This window comes from Pundamilia nyererei, unplaced genomic scaffold (genome assembly GCF_000239375.1).
Source record: "Pundamilia nyererei isolate P.nyererei 1_Seehausen unplaced genomic scaffold, PunNye1.0 scaffold00013, whole genome shotgun sequence".
Classification (NCBI taxonomy): domain Eukaryota; kingdom Metazoa; phylum Chordata; class Actinopteri; order Cichliformes; family Cichlidae; genus Pundamilia; species Pundamilia nyererei.
The window spans coordinates 6,110,444-6,137,662 of NW_005187414.1; the positions used below are offsets into that span (position 1 = coordinate 6,110,444).

General features: G+C 39.8%; 2 protein-coding genes across 2 annotated transcripts in view; one reads left to right on the top strand and one right to left on the bottom strand.

The window, feature by feature from the left end:
- epb41l2 (erythrocyte membrane protein band 4.1 like 2) overlaps positions 1–27,219 on the bottom strand; it is a 50,446-nt gene that overhangs the window by 22,676 nt on the left and 551 nt on the right. The window contains exons 2-9 of the mRNA XM_013908701.1: positions 10,459–10,697; positions 10,101–10,286; positions 8,325–8,576; positions 5,679–5,783; positions 5,479–5,521; positions 2,448–2,523; positions 995–1,091; positions 697–821 (exon numbers count right to left, since the gene is read on the bottom strand). Coding sequence (XP_013764155.1) covers positions 697–821; positions 995–1,091; positions 2,448–2,523; positions 5,479–5,521; positions 5,679–5,783; positions 8,325–8,576; positions 10,101–10,286; positions 10,459–10,683 — 1,109 coding nt within the window. The 5' untranslated portion in view covers positions 10,684–10,697. The remainder of the gene's footprint in view (positions 1–696; positions 822–994; positions 1,092–2,447; positions 2,524–5,478; positions 5,522–5,678; positions 5,784–8,324; positions 8,577–10,100; positions 10,287–10,458; positions 10,698–27,219) is intronic.
- Positions 26,953–27,219, top strand: part of itpkb (inositol-trisphosphate 3-kinase B) — a 37,278-nt gene continuing 37,011 nt past the window's right edge. Inside the window, exon 1 of the mRNA XM_013908700.1 lies at positions 26,953–27,160. The gene's annotated coding sequence lies outside the window, so the exon portion shown is untranslated. The remainder of the gene's footprint in view (positions 27,161–27,219) is intronic.

Here is a 27,219-nt window from a genome sequence, read left to right on the forward strand (position 1 = left end):
CGTAGAAGTCTTTGTTCATGAAAATAGTCTCTTAATGCCTTCCAATAGCTACACTACAAAGTTCTTTATTGCGTATGTGAAATGTTTGAATATGAAAATGAAAATCGGTTCTTATCCTTACCAGCCCTCCACTGTAGCAGTTCAGACACACTGAGCATAAATTTTACTCTAACATTGTAAAAAAGGAAGAAAAAAAACCACTACTTCAAACCACAAGATAATTTAATTTAAGCTGGAAATCTTTTCTGGAAAAAGATGAAGTAACACAGTCAATCGTCTACAGGCTGCCTAAAAGTCAGCGTGTTGTGTTGGAATGGTAAAGTGCTTTGCGCATCTCTTTCTACTCTATTAAAAATGTTGTGATGTAATGAGGACAGATAACATGAGCCTACAATCTGACTATGTTATCAAACGTCTACTGCTGCTACTTACTCTTGTTAGGTTTAGATAACCCCTGTTTCTAATCAGCTGGTATAAGGTCTTATTTCGATTACCCTCAAGTGGATTATTATCACTTTTACATGACAGACACTGTAAAACTGCTCTACGCTACGCAACGGAAGCTCCCTTGTACAAATCGGTGTGATGTCCAGTTGTGCAAATATAAACAGGAAATTTTTTTTTTTTTTTTTAAAAGCACAGCTGGAGACACATAAAACTCATATACAATACACTCAAAAGAACTTCCTAACTGACCTGTGGGACTTGTAGAGCTCAAGAATCTTCTCCTCCATTTCTTTGTTCTGATTTGGTGCGAAGGTCAACTGACTAATGAAGTCCAGAGGGCGAGGCTGGTCAGGTTCATAGTCGCCAATTTCTGCCTGTTAAAAAAAAAAGAAGAAGAAGAACAAAAAAAGAAAAAGAACTTATGTACGAATTGGCTTTTTCCAAAAAAGACAGTTACGTATCCACCGGCTGCACATCACACACATGTGCATGTAAACGCAGATAAATAAATACACAGCATCCAAGTACATAATTACACATGCTGTACCTGCAACGTGTATGAGCCCAGCAGAGCGTGAGTTACAAATGAGCAAGGCAGCCGTCCAGAAGCCACATCTTCACGGAGCTGCAGACACAAAAGGTACCTACAAAAGAAGAAAGGGGGCAAACAAGGACAGATTACAAGTTGAAACCAAGTCAAGTATAAACAAGAACAAAACTTGTTCAAAGCTTTTTCTTTGGTTTCCTTTGAAGTGGAAGCACTTCTATTGTTCACAATAAATATTAAAGACATCCGTGCTTCTTTTAAGCCTGAGAATAAGATCCTCAGGTATGGATTAAATTTCTTTGATGTTTGCACAACTGCTGTTATACTTATCTATCATAATGTTTATATTTGCAGTTACTGACTTGTCTAGCAGCCCTGTGGATTTAAACAGTGCAAGCTGTCCCCTCGATTAACCCTCTGGTCATGAATCCATTATCTAATGAAACGTCACTTCAAACAACCCAAAGACCCAAAGGTGTTATTCTGCCTATTGAAAATGTCTTTCAAAGTCACTTTAAGCAGGATGGACACTTGCTGACAGGGAGGCTTAAAGCTCAGTCATTGAGTTACACAGCTCCCTGTTAACTAGGTCAATATAATGTCCCAGGACAATACTGCATTTTTCCATTCTAATATGGCTAATTAGATAATTAATGAATAGAAAATAGGTATTGGATACAGTCTGTGGAAAATCCTGTGGAATACAACTAGTGGACTGCACTGATTAGCAATCTGACTGTTAAAACTTAACAGGAGCTCCTTATAAATTTGCAGACTTACAGAGCCGAAGAACATTCAGGACTTTTTTGCAGCAGGTCAACAGCAGTGTGAGTGTGTCCTTGTTTAGCCTTTAAGTGCAACCATCAGAGAAGCGGTCCGCTCCATTAGACACAAACCTCTGTCTAAATGCTGTGTGCTTGAAGCACGCCTCTGTGCGTGTGTGCCTATGTATAAATGCAAATAGAAATAACGTGCAAATTTTTTGTATTTTGGTTCAATTTTCTACTTTGCTCTTATTTGATATGTGGCCAGATAAGTGCTTTGATACCAGAGCTGCCTTTTCCCCCCATTTGTGATGTGTCATTTTAGTTATGTGCGATAGTGTGCTGGATAGTGGTGTTGGTGCTAGTTGCTATCCTGTGCTTTCTATTTCACTTTGCATGTTCAGGCCCCTCAAGAAGCATCCCAACATGAGTTAATCAAACTAAAACTAAGGACAGACATAAGTCATCCCCTAAATGTCTGAAGGTCAACCCAAAATATTAGTATTTTTGGCACCCACTCTGAGCCCAGAAACAGTAATACCGTTATTATGCTACTTTTTTTTTTTAATTTATGTTCAATACAAATAAAAAGTAATAAATTTAAAGGAAACACTGGGTGTTAGACCCTGATGTGTGTGTGTGTGTGTGTGTGTGTGTGTGTGTGTGTGTGTGTGTGTGTGTGTGTGTACCTTGTAATGTCTTCAGTGAGGAGGGATGGGTCAGGAGGGTAGAACTTGACGTTGAATGCAAACTGCCAGTTGTTACCTGTAGAAAGACAGGCAGAGAGATCATTATGTAGCAAAGCTAGAAAGTGAGAATTTTTTATATAACCTATTTTCTTAGCTTCACCAAATATCAAACTCAAATGCTGATTCACTGATCATAAACAAAGACCTAATCATGACCACTAACACATCCATCACCTTGTCATACTGTGGTTTTCTGTTGAAGCAAACAAATTTCATTTCAGTTCTAATTTGTCTCCAGTCATCTCTTTTCATTTTTACAGATTAGAAAAGATCGCGCCATCTGGAAAAGTCACACATCAGTGTAAAAACATTTCCTCCTCAAAGGTCCATCGACGTAAGAGGAAATTTTTTTGGCAGCACTGAGCGCTTTAAAGGTGTTCTCTGACCATTTTATCCTCCAGCAGTCAACTTGTGCTCAGTTTTTCTTATGCAAACCATTTCTTTAAAAATTATTATAAAAGGGAAAACTAATTTTTCCTTTGCTTAAATTCCAGTGACCCTTATGTGGGAGTAACAAGAGAACCACAACATTGATTTTAACTTTCTTATCTACCTGAGGCCACCTGCTTATCATCTACACTCACTAGCCAATTTATTAGTGTAAGCTAATGCAATTCTCATTGCATTAACTGAACTGGCTCCAAACGTACTAAGATGGCAAACAATATCACCAGACTGAGGCATCCAAAACTGTATATTTGATTTTGGACAAAATCTGAAAGCTGCCAGGTATCAACAGCCACACAAATGGGACGAGTTTACTGACTGGATTTTATCCAGAGTAGTGCTCTCTGCTTGATATTTTGCAACACTGATGTCAAAACTGAAAAGAAGAAAAAAAAGAAATCTTCTCATTATTTCTCACAGTGAAACCGTTTAATTCTCAAAAGTCCTAATCCGAAACTTCAGGACTGAAAGTTTTACTTCTGGTTTTCTATTTGTGGTATCTGTTGCAATGGAAATCTTTTTACTTTAGACATCTGATTCTAGCCAGCTTCATATTTATGGGGGGACGAAGCTGTGTTTTTATTGGCTGAGACACATTAATGCACACGATGCCTCAGCCACTTGGAGTAAAATGAATTTCCCTGTTTTTCCTTTTTCTTTTTTCTCCTTTGTAAATCTATCTGCACTTTCTGTCTATTACATGCACTGTTATTACATGCAATGTTTTACTTTACTCTAGTAACCTTATAATATCTCATTTTCTCTCTCTACAGTGTCAGCCCTAAAAACCATGCACACCCACACAACACCCATATTGTTAAAATAACCTGTACCGTAGGAAACACCCTCTTCATATGTTGAGTGTAACGTCAAGCTTCCTATTTAGGGTTACTGACAAGCATTAAGAGAGGACCATTTAATTCTTCAGAAATTTGTAAGAATGTAGTTTAACTTTTTGTCACAAGGACTGCAGAGATAGCAACATTTAAAAATATTTCAAGAACACATTTAAGAAACAAAACAAAACAGAAAAGGGTTCAGTTACAATGTTTAGATCCCACCCCAGCATGCAGTGAAACAGAGTCACAGCTGAGTGTAAACTCCAAGCAGTTTAGAGCAGAGTTGTGCCAACCCTGTCATTTGCGTGGTGTTGTGTACGCACACAGGCAATATGAGTAACTCAAATGAACATCAGCCCACATGTACGGTCTCTCTCTCTGGCCATAAACATCCGTAGACAGCGGGAGAAACTGAGCACACAGCCAGATGCACAGCGCTCATCCACGAGCGACAGCCACACACACTTTGAACACACCCAGACATAACTACCTAACATGCACTAATTAAAAACATTTTATGTGCCTAAATGATATGTTCTCACTCTTAAAAGTGCAAATTCAAGTTTACGACAGTGTGTTAAAGCCTGTTTTGGTTATAGTGTAAAAAGGAGAAGTAAGAAATGGACAGCAACCAAAAAGAAGTGAAGATTTTCAAACATTTGTGACTTTCAGAATTACAGAGTCGCACTCTGAATCAGTCCATGTGACTGTGTCGACTGATCCAACCGGCATGACAATATGAAACAGCAGTGTCTAGGTCCATTAAAATGCTGCAGGAGGACTGAGTATTACTCAATCTGCAATACTTAGTAATACTCAATTATGGCAAGCAATGTATCACAATAAATAGATTTTATATGCCCTTTACTTGGTTGCTTTCATCACCCCCAAGGCATTACTACTGAATGACCAAGAAAAATGTTGACCTGGCATTACTTCGTTGTCCACCACCCCAGTAAAACCCATTACGAATCAATGTCAACTTTAAATGTTAGATTTAGGTGGATATGATAGAGAAATGCTAGTACAAAACTGTATCTAAAAAATTAACTAACAAGGAAATAACACCAAATGAAAGTTCTTTTAACTGAAAAAAAAATGCAATGACAAACTACAGAAGCTGTGACTTGATGAGCTCATCTCCAGTTTGTCGTTAAGCTTCTCATTAAACTATAGATGCTGTCACAAATAGGGCATATTGTCCACTATCTGCATGCATGCAATTATAAAACAAAGCTTTATACCCTTCGCTGCTCTGTACCACACCCTTAATGGCTGTCAGTCCACAAAAGATGAGATCCAACACCTCAGCCCCCTTTGATAAATGAACAACAGTCAATAAAGAGGTCAATAAATAATAAAGTAGAGCGATCACACCCTGGTAACCTCTGCCAGGGTGCCAGACTGCTGCTGTTTGGTCTCAAATATCTCTGGTGCCTTTGTTTGACTTAATTGTGATGCAGTTTGTTTTTCTTTTGATATATGGACACTTGTCCCATTTTACTAGCTCAATATTTTATTCATTGCCTTTTGGCTGACATGATAACAAAGATGCTTGTTTTTCTAACAACCAAAGCCATCTTGTGTCATTAAGGCAGAGCGAAAAGAATGCGCGGATGGACGGACGGACTTGAGTGTCTTTATGTCAGCGTCCTGAAAAAGAAAAAAAAAAAAGTTCTACTTACTGCGTATCTGTCTTTTAATTTCTTTAGTGGGGTCCAACCAACACTAGAATGAGAAGGGAACAAGGAAAGAGAAAAAGAAGACAGTTACCTTCTGCCATATATACTACACAATATCAAAGCATCCATGTCTGCGGTTTCTTCATGAGGACATTATTAACTTATTTGTTACACCCTGAGTATGTGTGTCTATGGATACAAACCTTCTGGTCATGGTTATCCTTGTATGTCAGGCCAAAGTAGTCTTTTTCCAGTAGATTAAGGTGCTCACACACCTTAAAGAATAAGTACTGACCCTTGGCACGTTTCTGCAAAGAAACAAAACATTATATTTATTTTATTATTATTATAACTGCTGTTATTAAAACAATATTATAAACCACTCTAACATTTCCAGCTTCTTCCCCAAAATGTTTCAAACATCAAGCTTTAAGCTTATGAAATATTCCTGGAACCACACGGGACCCCTGATTAAGTTCATAACCTTTTCACTATTGCAAAATGAGACACTTGTAAAATTCCTGTCCACAGCTCTCTCACTCTCAGAGTCTCTCTTTTCCTTGTGTTTCATTTTCTTCTGTTTCATTATTGGTTTACACGCTCTCTCTCAGTCTCGCCATCTGGACCACACATTCCTTTAAAAGTTAAAAAAAAAAAAAAACTGTTAGCGATAAAATCCTCCAGACTCAGCTATGACAATGACATTTAGCACACATCCATGCTTGCATGCGCAAGCGTGCACGCACGCACGCACGCACGCACGCACACACACGCAACCTTTAAGCAGACAAAAGGTCAGACAGAAAGAGGGTGGACAGCTGGGGAAAAATGATGGGAAAGAATGAAATAATCAAATAACGCTTGTTTCTTTTCAGTTAGTCAGCCTCAGTGTAACACTGGTGCACAGACTGAGTGCTATTCAGCAGAGAGACATATAGACTGGGCAGGGAGCGTGGTGAGAGTGAAAGGAAGGGGATGAAAGAGTGCATTTTTCTTCTTGTTCTGGGACGGCTGAAAACATCTGCGGTATTTTCCTAGACTCCGTCAAACACATGCGCAACGCACACGCAAATCTGAGAACGTGGCCTTTTAGAGTCCCTGAGTCTACACCAGAGTGCCTTCAAGCAAGGCACTGGCTGAGGTCAACTGAAATATCAACAGGCAGTCGTATAGATTATGTATTTAGTTTATGTAAATGGGATTAGAGCCACAGTCATTTAAAAGAAGATGAATTACCTGTTTGTTTCTTGCTGCTCAAACATATTTCTAACTCAGTGTTAAAAACTGAAACATCTGTACCTAATGAAATGCTATGAAACACTACAAACCACGTGATGCTAAAATCCTGCTGAAACCAACATTAAGTAAAATTCTTAGAATCGGCATTAAGCCCATGTGACACTAAGACTCCCCCTTTGAAACCCTCAACAAAGTCAGAAAATGTCTCGCTAGAGTTTTTATTCAGTGGTCTACAACTAATAAAATATGCATTAAGTTATTACTCAGGGATAAATTTGATGCCAGGGGTTAATAAATAGGACAGATGGATGATGGAAGAATGGACAGGGAGTGTGTGTGTGTGTGTGTGTGTGTGTGTGTGTGTTGGAGGCCTGCTGGGCAAAACAGAAAATTTAATCTCTGGAATGCATTGTGCATCTCTCCCTCTCGCGATCCTAACTATGCCAGCATGTAGAGGGAGGCATGGATGGATATGTGTGTGAGTGCGTATGTGTGTGCGGGTGCATTATAGGACAATAGCAGTTAGTTGCCATATCAGCGTTATCTCTTGTGAAACAAAGCAGCTTCTATTCAAACAAGCGCACTCTCTCACTGGCACGCTGCTGGGCGGTGCCATACTGTAGATTAGGATGCAGGTTTGCCACACGGAGGCTACCGACAAAAGCCCTCAAGCCAAATGGGAAAATGTTGGCAAGGGAAATGGTCAGCGCTCTGTTCAGGGGTCGTTGAACCAAAGATTTAAGCGTTAACAGCTCCAGTGGTTCTGCACAGTGGCTATTCTGAGCAGCTTCCCGCTGAATGTGAGAGAGTGTGTGAATGTGAGGAGAGGAACGGCTAAAAAATGTGCATGTCTTTGGGTGAACATGTTATTAACCATCATTTTTAGTATTAAAAACTAGCAAAATACAAAAAACTCCTCTCTTACCCAACAGAAACACTATAAGGCTGATGCACGTGTGATGTATCTGTAATGAATATGTCCAACTGTGCGTGTAGGGGGTCTAAGACACGTGCTTGTTAGGAAGGAACAGATGCCGAAAACTAATCTGTGAGACCCCATAATCTGGTGGGAGTGTGTGCGTACGTGCATGTGTTTTAGTCCCCAGGCAAGCCCCTGCAGCTCGCTCTGCTTTGCGATGCATTTATCCCTCTGAACTACACCCTGAACAATGTGAGCTGGTGCTTCTGCCATTACTGCACACTGAGTAAGGAAGTTAAATACTCAAATGCACAGGCACACACTGACGTGCACACACACTAGATCTTACATCCTATTAGCGATTACATCATTGACAAACTGGCACTCACGTGACGCGCATAAGAACATGAGATGGACAATGTGTCGACCTGCTCTGTCAACAACTGGAGGAACCTCCTTACATCACAGAAACAAACTACATTTCGAAGGACAGTATTCAAAGGAAGCAAGAAACTGCTGATAGATATAGAAAAGTGTGAGAACTCTTGTACCATGACAGGCAAACCTTTAGAATATTAAAGTGGAAACACTATATTTGGAGCCATAACATACTAGCTTGATCTCACATGGTTACACTAGCCACGTTTTACACTGTGGTTGTATTGCTCTATGAATTTTATCACAGTCTTACCTCCACCTCGCAGGTGAAGTCAGTCCCATCCAGCAGGGTCACGTGACACACCACCAACTTCATCTTGTTCTTTCTCACCAGACGAAGAGGAGACTGGAAAATGGAGGTCTGGCCTTCTCCTGCCTCCCCTTCAGCCTCCACTGCTCCCTCCTTCTCCTTCGTCCCCTCCTCTGCTCCTTCTCCCTCTGTTGTCTCCTTGGTCTCTTCTGGACTTTTCTCTGCACTCTCTTCCACCTTCTCTTCCTTGGCAGGCTAACAGGGTTTGCAAGAAATAAATAAATAAACTTGCAATCTTCTTAAAAACATAAGAATATCTTCATTACTTGTTGAGACCAAATTTTCCTTTCCGTGTGTAATTCCCCCTCTAGTCTGAATTTGCTCATAGAAAAGGCAGGCGTTTCTTTTGGCTTGATCACTGAAATGTTGATGTCACTGGGTGGGCCTGGGTGGCTTAATGTGATCAGTGGATGCAAGAGTCCAAGGGAGAAAGGAGTTTGTGTGTGTGTGTATGCTCCAGTGTTTCTTTGTTGCTCTGGTAATTTAACAGCATTTTTAAGCAGTTTGCTGTAAACTGTCAATACACATCAACACTGTCTGAACATTGTAGAAAATATCACATCTCGTTGTTGGGTTTCTTACCATCTGTGTTTACCACAATATGTGGCTGGTTAACAAAAGCAGAATGCTGTTGGGGAACTTTAATCACTCTGACCGCTAAAGAATATGTTACAGGGTACAATAATACTGACACTGGCCTTGTAGTCTGTCTAGTGTTTCCATGAGGGTTTGTAAATGACTATACTGATTTTTAATTTATTTACAACAGGCATAAGGAGACTGAAATGCAAAGCCATTCACTCAGCCCATCAGGTAAAGTACACACAATTCCCTGGTACAGACATGTATTCTGTTATTAGCGACGCAACTGCTGCAGGATACTTTTACTCCCATTTCATAGGTCTCCTTCTCTGACATAAAACAAGGTTGATACTAAAAGTCTGAATATAATATGTTACCTAAACTTTGTTTCCACTGACACTGTGCCTATGAGCTGATGTAGAGCTGTAAAGAACGTAGAGCTCATACCAGATTTTTAGCACCATTGTTTTTTAGTGGAAAAAATCCATACAGAATACCGATACAGGAATAACAAATATCAATATTTAATTAAATAAAGTAAAAAAACTCTGGTAATACTCATCTCATGCATCACCATCCTGAGATAACATTAGTCGAGCAAACTGACATTAAATCGGTCCAACTGAAAAACCATCCGACACTGGGGAAACTTGGCCTGACAAAGCTACCTCTCTATCAACCATATATCAAAATGTTAAAAATCACAATAACATCATATCACGAGTGAAGTGCTGTGATAATATTGTATCATGGGCGGTGTGGTTATTTCCACCTCTGGTGGAACTGTGTTGAAACCATTACTGACTTGGCAGAAAACACGTATTAGTCAGATGTAGAAGTGGTGACAGACAGATTATGTTCCTTTGGACATAATCAAGGATTTTTCATCTTTTCTTCAGTTTCCATGCTATATAGATATCTGAGTGTTATTGAGCTTTTCATCTGACAGAATGAGATTTTGGAGGAAGCAGGCATAGTTTAAAAAGAAGTAAAAATAAGCTTAACCATTTTTTAAGGGATGTTTATATTTCTTTTTCTGAAATCACCATTATAACCTGACAGTGCTAAACATCTTGTTTTCTGACTCTACTTTAAAGCATATGCTATGTAGTGTTGTAGTGAACCCGTGAGCAGTACCTCAGTGTCTGCACTGGCGTTGGAATGAGTTTCTGCTTCTCTTTCCTTCACTTGCTCAGACTTGACTTCCTCCTTCTCTTCCACTTCCTCAGCGTGACCGTTCACTTCTGGGGTAGGCCCTTCCTCTTCCTGTGTCACCTCGCTAACAGGTTCCTCTGTAGGGGGGTCCTCCTTCGTTGGGGAGGTCTTAGCAAAAAACCCAAATAAATCCAAATAAAATTAAAATCTAACATAAAAGTTCATTAATGCACCAGCAGTTAAAATGAGCCTGAAAAACGATTGTTGCTAAATAATTTAAGTAAAATTCCCTACAGAGTTGTGACAATATAACATAACAACAGTGTGAACCCAGTTTCACCTGGCTTTGAGACTTCTGCTTCTTAAGCCATGTTGGCAGGTATCGAGATATTCCTTTGCCTTCCTTCCCCTCTTTTTCCTTCACCTTTGCTCTTTCCTTCTCCTCTACTTCAGCGTTTGCTACTTCCTGGGAATCTTCCGTGGCCTTCTCCGATTGGTCGGGCTCAGCGGCTGACTCCTCAGCTTTCTCCTTCACCTCCGTCTCAGAGCCCGCTTCTGTTGTCATGGTGACAAATCAACCTGAAGCAAAAGTGACAACGATGAAAGAGCGTTGAGTTAAAGTTTTAAAAGCAACACATTAAACAGATACTTACACAATAAATAGATCTTTAGTTTTAGCTTACTGGTTATGCCTTGCATTATACAAATTTTGGACATTACTGAAAAATTCTGAATAACCTGACCGAATTCAACCACTTATTTGAGCAAGAATATCAATTTTTCATGGCATGCAACATTGTCGTCATTTATAAATGAGCCACATGGTTCTGTGTTTCTTTTTCCTTTGAGAGGGATCTGTGCTTCTTCTACACTGGAGGTAAAACAGACTATAAAACAAAATAGAAAGCTCTTATGTCTGTAAACATGTCATAGGAAATAAAAAGGCTCATATAAGTTAGCCAATTTTGGCTCACAGCTGCTAATGAATGACATCAACTGTGTTTTTACACAAGTAAAGAAAAACACGAAAGTTTGGGAAGTCATTATGCAACACAATAAGTTTCATCTGGGTCAACAGCTGGTTACAAACAATCACACAAACACACGCACACACACACACACAGAAAGAGAAAGAGGACGAATTTCTCAATCCCTTGTAATGTGAATCACTGGTTTTACCCTGCAGCTGTGGTCAGCACACACACTCGTCAACCCAAATATCTTTGGCAGCCTGTCCACACACACCCTATCACAAAACAGACACTTTCATTTGCGGTGACGCAAATTTTGTTAATAACACTATGTGGCGATGACACAAACAGTAAGGACATGTTAAGGTCAGGAATGTGGAAATCCATTCACACAGGGTGCCTACCTGGCTGCACACACAGCCTCCTTTAATCTAGTAGCTTCAGGCTAAAAGCTAACCATAAATCAAGCACTACGAAGTCATCATCATTCACTGTGCTTTCAGTTGTTCGAATCTTTCCCAGCCTATTTTCTCCATCACCCAGACTAGGCTTTCCTGGCCTCATTCCTATAATTCTATTATTCATTACATCGTCTGCATTTTATTTTGTGACCATCTTACCCGCTCTCCGTCTTTCTTTTTTCTGCCCTGCCACCTTCAATAAGAGAGGACGTGCATACACGCACACCCACCCACCCACCCAGCACCAGTGGTGTGTAGGGAGGGGGAGGGAGTAAAAATAGAACAGGTCTCCTTACGCATGATCGGCTAATGAGGTAGGGAAGGGAGAAGGAGGTGTATGTGTAGCATGCAAATATCAGAAAGGATATAGACACTATGTTCCTGTGCAGACAGGTGAACAAAAGGTGTTTTTTTTTTAAATGTTCTTTAAAAATGCTGACATTACACAACAAAGTGATTTTTTTTTTTTATATTATCATTTGTTGAGAAGTGGGACTCATCTCCACATCCATGTGTTTGACTTCTCCAGTGGTGAAGTACATTTATGAGATGGATTTTACACAAAAATAATACACAGATGACCTAATGAACAAGTTATGCTTTGATGTTTTCTTCCAATCCTCTCACAAAGCTGTTTTATTTTTTAGACAGATAACTTACTAAATTTTGACTATTTGTTTTATTAAAAAAATAAAACTAACTCTAACAAGTACACAATAAGATAAGTCAGTTTAAGCGCTGATAAACACAAATTTCTAATCAGCTACTCACATGGCAGTAAATTTAGGCATACAGACACTATCAGCTGAAGTTCAAGGTGAGCATCAGGAGCATCAGAATGGGTAAGAACGGTGATTGAAGTGGTTTAAATATTTCACAAACTGCTAATCTACTGGGACTTTCTCACACAACTATTTCTATGGTTTACAGAGAATTGTCATAGATTTAAAAAAAGAAGGGGGGGTGGTATTGTAGGTGAAAAGGTCATGTTGATATCAGAGGTCAGAGGAGAATGTTACATCTGCTTCAAGCTGATAGGAAGGCAACGGTAACTCCAATTACCACTTAAATTACCACCAGGGTATGCAAACAAGCATCTCTGAATACACAACACATCGAACTTCGAAGCAGATGGGATAGAGCAGCAGAAGAACACACCAGGTGCGACTCCTGTCAAGGAATAACAGGAAATTTGCGCTACAACTCACATGGGCTCACCAAAATTGGACAACATATAATGTTTCCTGTCTGTTCAGTCTCCATCTCTACTGCACTATTTGAGTTGTAGGGTCAGAAACTGGCGCAAACAACATGAAAGTATGGATCCATCCCATCTTTGCGTCGGTTCAGGCTGGCAGTGATGATATAGTGTTGTGGGGAATATTTTACAAGCACCTACTTGGTTTGACTTGACTTTTAGATTTTCCATTAGGTGGAAGTTCCTGGTACCAGGTGCTTTTTAGTACCTACTCCACCGGAGCACCATGTGATCTGAGCCACTAACTGGCCCGTCAGTGGGATTACTTGATGAGTCACGAAAGACGCTCCTACACAAACAAAATCTCAACCACCATTTTTAAACCTAGCAACCAGGATAATAGCTCCACACAAACCAACAATCTCGCTAATAATAATAATAATTGCTATCATCACCAATTTCACACTGGTTTCATGAACATGACATTGAGTTCTCTGTATTCACATGGCCTCCACAGTCACCAGATATTATTCCAACAGAGCAATTTTGGGATATGAGGGAGCCGGAGATTCAGGAAATTTTCAATCTAAAATAACTGCCTGGGCTTTGTGCTAAGACGACTAAAGTGACAAGACTTGGATTCTAAGACTCGCATTGAGTTATAACATTAAGTATTACTTATAACATTTATTTGGATGTAGTTTCAGATGCAACAAGTAGCATCTACTGGAAAAGTCTATTTTAGAGTCGGTCGTCATTTAAAATAACATGGTCAGTCTCACTAGACTAAACTATGACGGCAGAAAAGAAAAAAAAAATACGACCAGCGTACAATGCAAACCAAACAACCAAATAACTCTGTACCACACAGACACGAAGAGACTTTAAACCAATTTTGAGAGGCAACAGATCTATTTTTTCCACTATGTCAGTCATCACAACAGCTCTGTTACTACAGACCAACTGCAGTTCATACTCCTTTGAAACATTGTTTCTCAATGGGCCAGCTCTAAGTGTGCGTTTGTGTGAGCTGGCATTAGAGTGGAGCTTCGTCACGGCCACTTAGGCCTGCTTTAAACTTGCCCTCCTTATCCGCAACTGTTTAACACCAGCAACCTTGTTCTACCTCTCTCACAACTATCTAACTCACCCTCTTCACAACTCTCTCTTCTGCTCTCCAGTCCAGGGTGCCTCTTTCTCTTTTTCACTAAATCTCTGCACTCATCTCTCTCCTCTCTTCCTGGGGCCCCTTTCAATCCCCCCCCCCCCCCAATCACCCACTCGTATTATCTCCCTCTACACTCCTCCTGTTTCTCTCCTCTTCCCACAGTCCATATAAAAACACCAGTGACATTACAATCTCGCTTCAAATACACAGACATATATACGCACTTGACAGTTTATGGCAGGAAACTGTGACCAAGTTTCTTATAAACGGGGTCAAATATGGGTTAAACACTGAGTCATAAACTCCTGTATAAGCAATCATCAGAAGATGTGTTTTGTTGCTTCATCAAGGACATTTTCATGCAGAATTTGTCTAGAGGCATGTACTGTAATACTTGGGTGCTGTGGTACATTTCATCCTATTTCACAGCCAATTAGTAGTGTTCAAATAACCCAGATGTCTAAAAAGGCACAAATAGCCTGCAGAGTCATTGTAAATACAAACTCAGACACTGCCCTGCCAGCTGCACACTTGAGAGAAATATGGTTTTCTAATTTTATTCAGCCTCATCTCTTTAATGTGACCTTCCTTCAATTAATTGATCTGCACAAGACCATCAAAGCAGTAGAAATCTGCCAATAATAAAAATCCTGACTCAGCTTGTTACACCTCTCATTTTACAGATGAACGGTTGACTGAATGGCTGAATTAACTGACGAACTAATGACCTTACCTACTGTTGTTTCTGTTGCCTTCTTTCCCCCCCTGCAACTCTCTTCCTTCTTCTGACGTTCTGTTTACCCTCTGTTTGCACTTTCTTTTACTTTTTCTGCCTCTGTTCTTCTATTCGTTTTCCTTTCCCTTCCCTTCCTTTCCCTTAGCAAATGCCTGCCCTACAAAATGTCATTGCCATTTTCTCTCCTACATCCTCTCCTCTCTTTCCCTCAGAGCTCTGCTTCCCCCGGGACGATTGCTCAGAGAAATGAGGGCAGAAAATGAGAGAGCATGGGAAGGTAGGGGGTGGAGATAGTCAAGAAAAGTGTGTGAGAAAAGAGCAGCAATGGAGATAGGCTGAAGAAGGATCCAAAAAGGAAAGAGAGAGGGAGAGCGAACAATCTCACAGACATGCCTACTATGCTGGATTACTAATGGACATTAGCATGAAAACTGCATTTTCACAACACTGTTGTTCACATCTTTTGGCATGAAAACCATGCCTAAAAGCTCATACAAAGTTGTACTTTCAATCAATTCACAATCTTTCACTTCCTTCCTTCACAGTGTTTATCACTAAAGGAAATTAAGCATCTTCCTTTCCAACAATGACATTTTAAAAACCATGAAAAAAAAAAATGTCTTTCTCTCGCTTTCATATTGAAAATCTTTTGTTGAAACACTAAAACACTAAGCCTTTACTTTGTGTGTTTAGAATGCCAAACCTTCCAGCTTCATTTTATATACAATACAAAGAAAAAGGAAAAAAAAAGAGTAGTTAATGCTGGCGACATCTCCAAGGAAAATGCTCCTACGTTACCTGCTTCTACCAAATTACCCATGCGCACATGTAGGGAGTTAGTGTTCTCACTTTTTAAACACTAGACTGCTGTCACATGAGTCTCACACACTCACACACACACACACACACACACACACATTCTTCTCCACTTACAACTTTATTGCTGTCTGACTGGGTTTTAGGGTTGTCATCATAGTAACGACAACTTCCTGGCCTGGATTGTGGCCAAGAGATAAAAATTTACAACAGGCTGAAACAGGCGTGGGTGCTAAACTGTACAACAAGAGAGAAAAGAGAGCGTCGACCTAGTGCCTACACATTTCTGTTAACTTTCATCTGCTAAAGTAGATATGACAAGCCTCAATCGAATATAAAAACATACCCCGCTTCCTGATTCTATGGGCCATAATTGAAAGAATAAAGAGGACAAACTGGTTTCCATGGAAACCGCATTCATGCTCTACAACAATAAATCCCCATGGAGACAAGAGATTACCACAGCAAAAATACAGATTAGTGGACGGAGCTTACGTGACAATAGAGATTATGACCGTGTCTAAACCAGTTTCATAGCACATCAGACTAGCAGCTGATATTTCATGCTGGACCTACAACAACCGCAACAGCTACTTTTCTCCCCCTACTCCCACCATCACTGAACCAACAGCAACCCTCCAATGATACTACCACTGAAAAACACAAAGCATGCATCTATGAAGCAGAGTTACTCAGATTCGGCAGATTCTGAAAGATGAGGAAGACTGCAACTTGCAACAGATACACTGACACACTGACTTAAGACTTTTCCACCTCTTCATGTGATTACTGTACTTGACTTATATGGTCAGGCAATATTACTGAATTACAGACTTTAAAATTTTTGATCGTATAATTTTTAATACCACCATGAAACTGAGGTCATATATTGTCGTGCATGGTACAAAAATGAACATTCAAGCGAGCTCGGTGACCTACGAAAGACGGCAAGCAGTACACGAAAATGTAGTAAGTAAAATGGTTGCGAGTGTTTCGGGTTTAGTCAGCCAACGCGAACGAAGCTCTGTGCACGACGCTTCTAAAAAGCTATGAGTAAAGAGAGTAAGCCTTCACTTTAGATCAATTTGCTGATATGAACATCTCTCCAGTGGTAGCAAATGTCATTGGGTCATCCAGCAAGCATCTAACATAGGGAACATAGAACATCGGGATGTCGTTGTTCACAATTTCGCTATCAATCTAACTAACTTAAATTTAAAAAGTAAAAGTAAAACTTAAAAGGGTAGAAGTCAGCTAATGCTAGCAAAGGGAGTACCAGCAGCCAACTTCTACCCATGCAGGTTAAAATCCATACATGGCACTAATAATAATAATGATAATAATAAATACTGTTTTTCCACAAACTCATTTCTAGGCCCTGATAGCATCCTTAGCATTATTTTCATTCATTTCGGTGAATGTCAGGAAGTTACAAAGTTCTGTATTTTTAAAAAAAGCAAAGACAAAAAAAACCCCACTCATACCTATTAATCCTTTTTTGGATTACTAGAACACTCCTGGCAGGATCTTCAACATGCTGACTGAATATTCTGGATAACTGCCCTGAGACCTACTGTTTCATCAAGATATCAATCTAAACTTAATTTAAAATGAAAATAATAATCACAGCTGTTTAGTTTTGAGGTCCTGAGAACCATAAACTTTCTGTCACTATGATGACAAAAAGTTTTAGTTTTATTCCTATTGAACAGAAATAAACAAACCCTAAAAGCTGAAATCAGAAAAAGCTGCCAGAGTGGTGATCCTTCACCCATAAGAGCGCAAATCCCTGAAGTGTTTGAAAACTTATTTTCTGCAGCACAGATAGTACCTTCAAAGATTTGGTCTCTAGAGGTGGAAGCAGGGGTGCAGCACTATTGGGCAGCGGACCCAAATACGCACATATAGTGGAAGGTCAGTGAGAACCAGATTCCTCATTTAGCCAAAACTAGCTAGCTAAATACTACCTTGAAGTCTGCAGCATCTGTTGACCGTCAAAGGTTTTTTTTCTAGGACTTTGTCACAGCACAGAGGACAAACCTCCAGCTTTCCCCTTATCAGCTGCTGTAGTGCTGGATGAACAAAGGGCCCGTTTCTTGATTTGTTCTCACACTGAATTCTTGAATACTACAATGTCCATTTCATGTGTACCAGCTGAATGATTGTCACAGCTGCCAGGCGAAAGGGGCAAAAACATTCTTCTTATGTCTATTTGAACTCAGAAACACTGCAAATTATACCAAGGAGGAGCTTTTATGAGAGCAACAACGTACAGTATATTAAAATATGGTGAGTGCACCATATATTCTAGCTGCTTCATAAGATAATTAAGTAGAGATAATTCAGTGAATAATTTTTTAATTTGAATGTCAATAAAAAATATATCAGAACAATCATTCAAATGCTGAGCTGGGTTTTTCTAGACACAATGCTGCTACAAAACCTACAAACTCTTCAGAGATGTTATCTACATGTAAAACCTGTTTACATAGATGCAAAATGACTACCTTCATGTCAAAGCTGCATTGTTTCATTGTTTGAGTCAATGAGTGGTTCACTCCGTTGTCTTGCTGTGCACTGAGAAATGTTTTCAAGCATTTCACTGAGCAGCGAAGCTTGTTTCTGACAGAGTCAAATGGAGTCCAAAACACACAGTGCTGGAAATCAACGGAACTGCATGCAGCTGTGCCTATTGAATTAAAAAGTTGCAGATCGCTCCGAGTCATCCAAACAAGCTAAAATACTCTCAGCATCTCTAATAGACACACGAGCTTTGAGTGTGTGATGACTACTGCGCTCTGACACGCCCTCACACAGATGTACACACATACTGCTGGTGTGAAAATTCAGAACATGCCTGTTTCTGTACACTGCACTCTGACCCTCAAACTGGGGATTACACAGAGGATAATCCCTGTTTATGTTTGTGTGTCTGTCAGTCTCCCTGCCGGTCTGTCAGTCTATCCATTCATCCCTTCACCCAACTCTCTTTCTCTTCAACTGCACCTGATGTCAACCTCACTGGCTTGAAATAAACACAGGCATTGACACAATTGTTCCTTGATGCCTTTTTGCCTTTGGTTTGAGCTTAACAAATGAAAATTCACCTCCTGGGTGATTCTTAAGTGACCAATACTATGTCATTACATTAGTCACTATATCATTACTGTCAAGTCTCATGTACTAAACTCTACTCTTCAACAGGTGCTAGTTCTCAGTCCATTACCTCTGTTTATGGATGTTATATGCCCCTGCAAATAATACTTACTTTAGGGTTTCATTTACATACGTATAAATTATATTTTCTTTATACAATGCTTAGAAACACCAGGAATATGCTTTTAATATACGGGGGTTGAAGCAGCATTGCCTAAGCAATTTAGAAACTGCAACCTGTGAATATCAGGCTTTTGTGCTGTCATTTTTGGCATTATTTAACTACTAACTAATGAAAATATTGTCTCATTTATTGCTTTATTATCATGACATATTAACAATTATGCAATAATGCCATAACACAGACTAACGATGCAATAAATTAATCATATTATATGGTATTTTTCATGCATCTACTCTTCCCGGGTTGAGCCTCTCTTTCTGTGTGGGGGTGAGAATAATGGGTCAGCTCATAACTGCTATTGTGAAATGCTAAACTCCCCTATTCAGCGATTAAAGCAGTCAGGCGCAAGTGCCCAGTCTGTGTGAATGAGAGACAAAGGGAGAAAGTATGGGTGGGTCACACAAGTGCACATGAGAGGAGATACAATTTACTGTGTGTGTAAGAGAGGGGGGGAGGTGGGTGAAAAAGACGGAAAGGGAGAGAGGAAAAAGGTAGGCATTAGCTGGAAGGTGATAAAGAATGAGTGAAAGATGAAGAGAGCGAAACCCACGGTGAAACTGCGCGGCTCAACAAGCTGTGGGTGTGGTGTTGCTATGGCAATGTATATCCCATAGAGGGTGGTGACAACAGGTGCTCTGGCAAAACAAATGACTTCATGGTCATCAAGGCTCTTTGTTACGGTCGCCTTGTGGGGCAAGCTGATTTAGATGGAGCGAAACACATCCTAGTCCTCTGCCAGAGCCTAAAGAGGATGCACGGCTCATCAAGTATTGATTAGAAAGACTCTAAAAGCCTTGCAGTCTGTCAGAAAACTACCAAAACATGCCATGCCTCAACCATTTAGTCTGTTTGGCACACATACTGGTTACATATGTTTGCCGATTTTTATTCTTCACATACTAATAAGAGCATAGTTTTACTGAGTTGCTCAGATAAAATAAGCAGTTTTTGGACTGTGATGAGAGGGTTTTTTGTATTTTATGATCACTTATAGACTAAAAAGACTATTGTGTGCATTAGGAAAGACAATTATCCACAGAGTGACCGACAAGTAAAGTAATCAGCAGCCCTCGTCAGGAGTAATCAGCATGTTCTCCATTCATGCTACAGTGAGCATTCAGACCACTGCAACATGAGCACACACCACCATCACAGCTCCCTGCCATTCATTTCGTAACTACTAACCTTAACCCTGAAATCTAAAATTAGCCATCCCTTTTGTGAACACTGCAAGATGTCCTCAATTTCAGAACATTGTGCCATTTTCTCAATTACTGCAAGGCCGTGTTGCCTTTAAAGTGAAGACACATAGTCACACATCTTTATGTGACCATCTATGTGTCCAAGCAAATGACATAACCCCGCAGATTATTTAGTCATTTTATATCAGCTAAATCTCAGATCAGTGACCTCTGACCTTCAACCAGGAAACAGGAAGTAACTCTCTTCCCGATTCCCCCTCCAACCAATCTCCCATACCTCTATCTTTTAATTTGCATTTTTGGTTACACATCTCCCTGAGTACCTGTTTAACGTATCCTACTTTCATCAGAAACTACCACAAATCTAAAAAAAATTACAAAAAACAAAACAGGAAATTACTCAGAGCAAAACATCCGTACATTCATGTGTGTCTGTGTTATGTCATACAGATGTTTTGTTTCCCTTGCAGTAATATTTTGGCAGTCATTGCTAGTACAGTATGACACAAAGGCTACATGTCAAAAAGGACCTCTGTTTCTTTCTTTATAAGAGGGTCATATTATGGGCTTTAAAAAAACCACTTATCCCCAAGACTATGAAAAGTGGGTAATATGTCATTTTAAAGAAGATTTAAAGATTAAAACTCCATTAGGATTTACATGCGTCAGATTTGAGGACTATAGTAATAAGCTGTCTTCCAGAATTTATGGATGGTGTCTTGTATAAAGAAACTTCACTTCAGGCAGGTAGCTAGCAGAAAAGCAAGTGCAACAAAGTTTGAAACAACATGTATTTATGAATTTCTGACGCCACTTTCAGACATCTTTTCATTAAGCCTCCTTTGTGGACCATCATCTGTATGTTGTAGTAGTGTACTGTCACCAGGGGGACGGTGTCAAAATCGTGTAAAACATCCAGTACAGTGGGATATTCTAAACACTCTAAACATGTGTTTACACTGTTATTGGTCCTTTAACTTAGCCCCACTGACTGTATAGATGATTGACAACAAGGCTCCACTTCCTTTCCTATACAACAGTGAAACCACACAATTGCAGGACCTGCTAGCTAACACGTAGGAGTCGGGGGTCATGACCGATACTATAGCCAAACAACCAGAGGCAGTTGACATGTTTTGGCTTCACTTTTGGTAACCTATGAGGTCATCCATATTTTCTACAGTCATGGTGAAGCCCCTGCCAAACAGAACAAAGAAGTCATAAAAGTCAATGAACTTCTTTGTCGTGATGCAAATTCAAATGGTAAAAACAACTGTCTGTGCTTCTCATGCTGTCTCCGCCCCCTTCTATGCGGTGAACTCCAACATCATTCTTTCCTGTTCAAACAAACTTTTCAACCAATCAGCATTCCCACCACACATGGCTGGATACCCATAGTCCTTCAGTTTGCATAGCCAAAGACCTACACAAATGTACACCAGCATGGGACCACAGATCCCACATTAACAACATCTGAATGGGTCAGGTTCATGTATAAATATACTGTTCATGTATACTGCTCATGTATAAATATACTAGGCTGTATTACTAGAGTGGACCCAGTACTATTTCACTTTTAAACATATAGGGTGGGGGCAACTAGAGTCAAGGCTGGCAACTAAAACAAGACTCTTTCGTACATGGCAAATATGGCAGGTACATCACTGAGAGCATAGATACTTGCTAGTGAAGTTAGTCATGCTGAAGTTAGTGAAGTTGTATACAGAAACTTAACTGCAGGCACATAGCTAGCAGAAAAAGTAGGTGCTGACGTCACAAAGATGCACACAAACAGACATTGTCAACTAGTCCTCACCATGTACATCCGTCAAGATAAGTCTTGATTATTAAGATCCCGAAAGAAAAATGGCAGATTCAATTTAAACAGCAAAGTATCAATAACTTTGATTAAGACTTTAGAAGTCTCATTACCTGAATATTTATGTACAAACTGGGTATTATGTTTGACTTTTGTTCGTTGCCAGTTTCTGAGCTCCTTACTACCACACTCTGTCACAAATACTTCTGGCTAATGAGAAAAACTACTGACCCTACTTTCTGTTAGTTTCCCACAAATTCACAGTCAATGGGTTCAATACACTCTTTCCAAAATGTTTTACAAACTCCAGAGCATGTCAGTGGCTGCTAATGAGAACAAGTTAGTGTGGCTGCACTCACAGAAATAAACAAATGAACATTTGATGATTAATATAACAGTACTCTTTAATCCATGTTCAGATTATTTACACAGCCCTAGGTCATCATGCATTATGCTACTTTGCTTGCCTTTTATACTTTTTCATTGAATAGATTTTTAGAGTACCTAACTACAGATGATGGAAGTGATCCCTGAGAAGATTAACCTGAAAAAAGCTTCAAGTTTCAACTGTCAAGTTTCAGGAAGCAATCCTGAGGATATGCCGCAAGATATGATATCAGTATCAAGAACATAATATTACCAGCCTTTTCTAGCTGATACTCTCAGTGCCAAGACTGTCTTGTGTTGTGACCCAAACTGTGGCTTTCAAAAGATGAAGCCACTGCCTCTGGTCTGTTCAGCCTCTCTCTGAGAATGTGACCCTCTGCTGATTAATCTCTTTTTAACTATGTCTGGCTCTGGGCCAGATCCACAGGCCCACGCTCTCTTTCTGTTTTTATTATATCATTTCTTTCAGAGCTTGACACTTGCCAGGGAAGGCAGTTTGCCCTTTCTTTTTTCTTCTCTGATGCTGCCCTTCAACACAAGGGCGTCCCATTCTACTACAAGGGACGCTTGCATTTAAGAAAAGAAAATGTGACATTTTTGACATTTAGGTGGCTAAACCTCAAAAAAACGACTTCACCTTACCCTCTTCCATTTTGCCCTCTCCTTCAAACACGCCCTTTACTTCTCCATCCCTCATTCCCCTTCCGCACACTGCTCTACTCACCGTCTCCGTGGCGGTAATAAGCTGAACACTGCATTACAGTTTCCATTCATCCGTGCCTCTGTGATCTTCTCTGTGTGAATCGGAGTCCTGTGGTGCCTGCTGGCTGTGAAAGCTACAGAGGATAATACCTGCCTGTGGAGGCTGACTGCCACACTGTACAATATGTTCACCTTAATAACTGTTGTGACTGCCCCAAATGTCATTACACTCATGGAGAAGATGAAAGCCTCAGAGTGTGCTTTGTGGTTATAGTAACTACTTTCATTCACTGGAAAATGGGTAAGAAAATTGCAGTCACCTGGATGTGTGAAGGCCCCCCCCCAATATATGCTACTTTATAAAAACAACACGGCACAACTCATTCAAACTGATGAAGGACAGCAGGATTATCTGTGTGCGTCTGAGTTGATGTGACGAGTTCTGCTCCCGTTGAACCCACAGAGTCAGGATGAAAACACACATACGCACACAAACACACACACATGGATGTTCCCATAGCCTTTCCGAATGGTTAAGCAATATCTTTCACTCTCTCTGGCACTCTCACCCTCTTTCTCCTCTTGTGTTTGACTCTTACTTCCTCACTACATGTGTCAGTGTTCCTTCATTCCGCCTTTCAACTTGCCCTCATACACAGTGGTGGACCATAGTTTATTGTAGTGACTATCTAAAAAATGCTTACTTCCCCTGAGTCTTGTGTACACCCATCCTAAGTGAAGAGTAAGATTGCTTATTAGAGAGGTGCTAGCAAGCAACTGATAACAGTAGGGGATCGATAATGTGTACAATTTATTATATTTGCTACCAGATCTAATGCATCTAATACTGAAGTGGGCTAGTACTAACTGATGTCAATGTGGGTCAGTTAAATAGGTTTTAGGGGTGTAAACTGACACAGAATGCACAATACAGATATTCACAGGGGTTGCGGAAGCAGCTAAAAAAACACAATCAAAAACAAAAGCCAAAGGAAATGCAAGGTTTCTGCACTCTGCACTCCAGCAAGCTCAGAGTTAAGTTCCAGCTAGATCTAATGAGCAGATTCTCCCACCAGAACAACCAATTAAGGCTTCTCATTAGTGGGTTTGACAGAGCTGCCACTGTTCTGCACATCCTGAGAGCCTGACAATGAACATGGCACCGATGATTATAGATAAAACTATACACGCAGCGAGGAGCCTGACAGGAAAAAACACACCCCAGAAACAGACACGCTTGCCTCTGGGCTTCCCTTTACAGCTTACAAAACATTGTCCTTCCTGTCTGCACCAAAATTTATACTGAATGTGGACTAATATATGTTCCACTGCACAATCCCATTAAAATGTGGCTTTGTGGCTGCTAATCATGAAAGCTTTAAAAACTGAAACGTTATACTTGCCTCTAAGTGCGCAACATGTGCTGCTACACAACAATAACCTAAACACCTGCAAAGCAAAACAACATGCATCACCAAATACAATAATATTTTATTTCCTCAGTTGCTTTTTTGATGTTGTACTAGGTTGGATTAAATTGTATAGGTGTCCGTTCTTAATTTGAGAACAGAAGCTCAGAAACTGCATTTAATTCTAAGAACACAGCTGTCTCATAAGAAAATCTTCAGCTGATAGGTAGCTCCAAAAACTCTTCTTGTTAATGTACAGTAGCTGTGTGCATGAGGACTGAACAAGCTCTTTGTTTTCAAACAGAGATACATAGCAACGGAAACGACATTACTGGAAAATCTACGTTCTGTTCATGATATTAGAATAAACACTCATGCCAAGTCAAATGAGGTGCGGCATCATCAGAGTCCACACATAGGGGTTTTTTGTTTTTTTTAAATAACCGAAGAAAAGCCAGACATGCTGGTTGTTCTGCACGCAACCCACATGGATATGTATCAATATGTTAAAGTATAATCAGGTCCCCTTTTCCAAATTAAAATAAATAAATAAATAAATAAATGAAACTAAAAGATCCTCATACTGCCCTGCACAAGGTTTTTTTGGGGGCTGGAAACAGGCACAAAGAATGATTGATCTGCATATCAATAGTTATAGAAACATCTGATAAACAAAAATGCATTTTAAGCTTTGTTCAATTACAACGCACTTTAAAACAAACTGGTAAAAAAAAAAAAAAAATTATCTCCATTCTGGTAAATTTCATTTTGCGGAAGGTCAAAATGTCTTTGGTGGGTGTCAAAATAAATAACTAACGAGTGATGTTTGAGAGACCCACAAGAAAAAGTTAGTGGTTGGTTGTTTTGAATGTACCTACCTCTCGAGCAGGGCTATCACTGACTACACTTACTATGGCCTACACCACACTGAGAAATAAGAATCACATCAACAGCTTCCCACCTCCACCATTATGTTAGCTTGTGAGCGCAATGACACTGCATCCATCTGTTTAGTCAACAACAGCTACAACTAGGCAGGCCTGAATCTATTGAGAATCTAAAGTGGTATGTCACCACACTAATATTTATGAAAGGGCAGAATTGGCCTGCTGTGCTCTAAAGTCCTCAAAGTCTTCTCTAGCCTACAAAAAATCTTTGCACTGAATGAAAAAAACTTCACAGCTACATGGAAGTACAACAACTGTTGCAGCCTGGGAAATAAACTGATTTACTTTTAGAAACAACAATAGTTAGGCCTTTGATCCCAGTGTATGCATTAGGGGCACAGCCTGGGACTATCTACTGTCCATGACTTTATCTCTGTCCTGATGTCCTTCATTACTATCTGACCCACCTTCCTTTCACATAGAGAGCAGAACACCACAAGCGGAGTGACACTGATTAAGGTCATGGGTACTTGACATCACATACTATGGCGTATGATTAGATTTAAGAGTGACACTTAGGAACCCAAGTACATGGCTAGATGTCCTAATATTAGTCGGTGTGTATTGCTCAAAGTTGTGGTACTTCGAAACATCAAACACAGATAGCCGTGGATATATTGGATGTTTTATGATCAAAAGGAGACATTTAAAGAATAACTTCTAGAAAAGCAGCATACTTCATTAATGTTAACAGTGGCACTGAACACACAGACATGAACAGATACGTTTGCTAGTTGCCACCGAGTTTTTACAAGTCAGCACAATCTTGGCTCTTTCCAGTCTGCCTGCATTTGTCTGTAAAGTAGCTACGTCCTTCCCATACGTCAAAGCACAGATTCTACGGTGCTGTCTAGAAAGCAAATAAGAAACACAAGTACTGTTCTGCATGTAGACAGATTTATGTTACTACACCAATAGCAATTCTTCTTTAATATCCTGGTCATGAGAGCAACAATTGTATTTTGTCAAGCCAACATAGCCTAAACCAGAGATGTCAAGCTCATTTTACATCATGTGCAACATACTCACTTTGATATTAACTGGGCCATATAAGGTTATTGAAATTGAAAGTAATGAAAGTGGAATTTCAACAGTACCTCTCAGTTTTTCTACATGTAGTAAATGAAAGAAGTCTTTCAACACATCACTTTGAGTTTAAACTGTAAGAAATAAATGTATAAAACTGCACAAAAAGTTAACTGGTAACTAAATGTCCAGAGTGTCCTGTAATTAATTTAAATAATTTAATTATTTATTTAAAAAAAAGAAAATTCCACAGTGGATTGTGAAAAAACGTGAACTTTTTTTGTTTATCTTTTACTTAAGTACTTTAAAGTTGTTTAAATTACCACTAGGAGGGTATTTAGCCTGATGAAGTTCAAAATTTATCCCCACCTACACATTTTCCAAAGCTGTCCAAACGACCGGCTTGGAGTAGTTGCCGCGCCAATTCTGGCCCCGGGCCTTATGTTTAAAACCCCTGGTTAAAAACCTCTTTGAAATGCAGTAAACAAACAACGTGGACTGCGTTTCCCAGACAGCTTTGTGAACCAGTCACGAACACGAAACTATATCAAACAAATACCAGTTATTTGAAAACGGTTTTAAAAGCACATGTCAGCACAGCCAAATAAAGGGAGAAAAAATAGAAAGAAAATGTAATTGCATACTCACTCTGAACAGCGTGGTGTTTTTAAATCTCCGTATACTACTTGTTAACTTAGCGGCAGGAAGGAGCTACACGTATTGTCCCGCAAAAACGGAGCCGGATGTTTGAATAGTCAACGATTACCATGGCGTGTTTAGACGAACCAACCGTTAATGTGAAGTTACCGTTACCTCAGCGGTAGCATTCACCTAACTAAAACCCAATGCAGCTACCACGAGTAAGGAAACTCGGTCTATTCATTTAGATAATCAATGTAAGCTAGGCAGGTTTTTACCT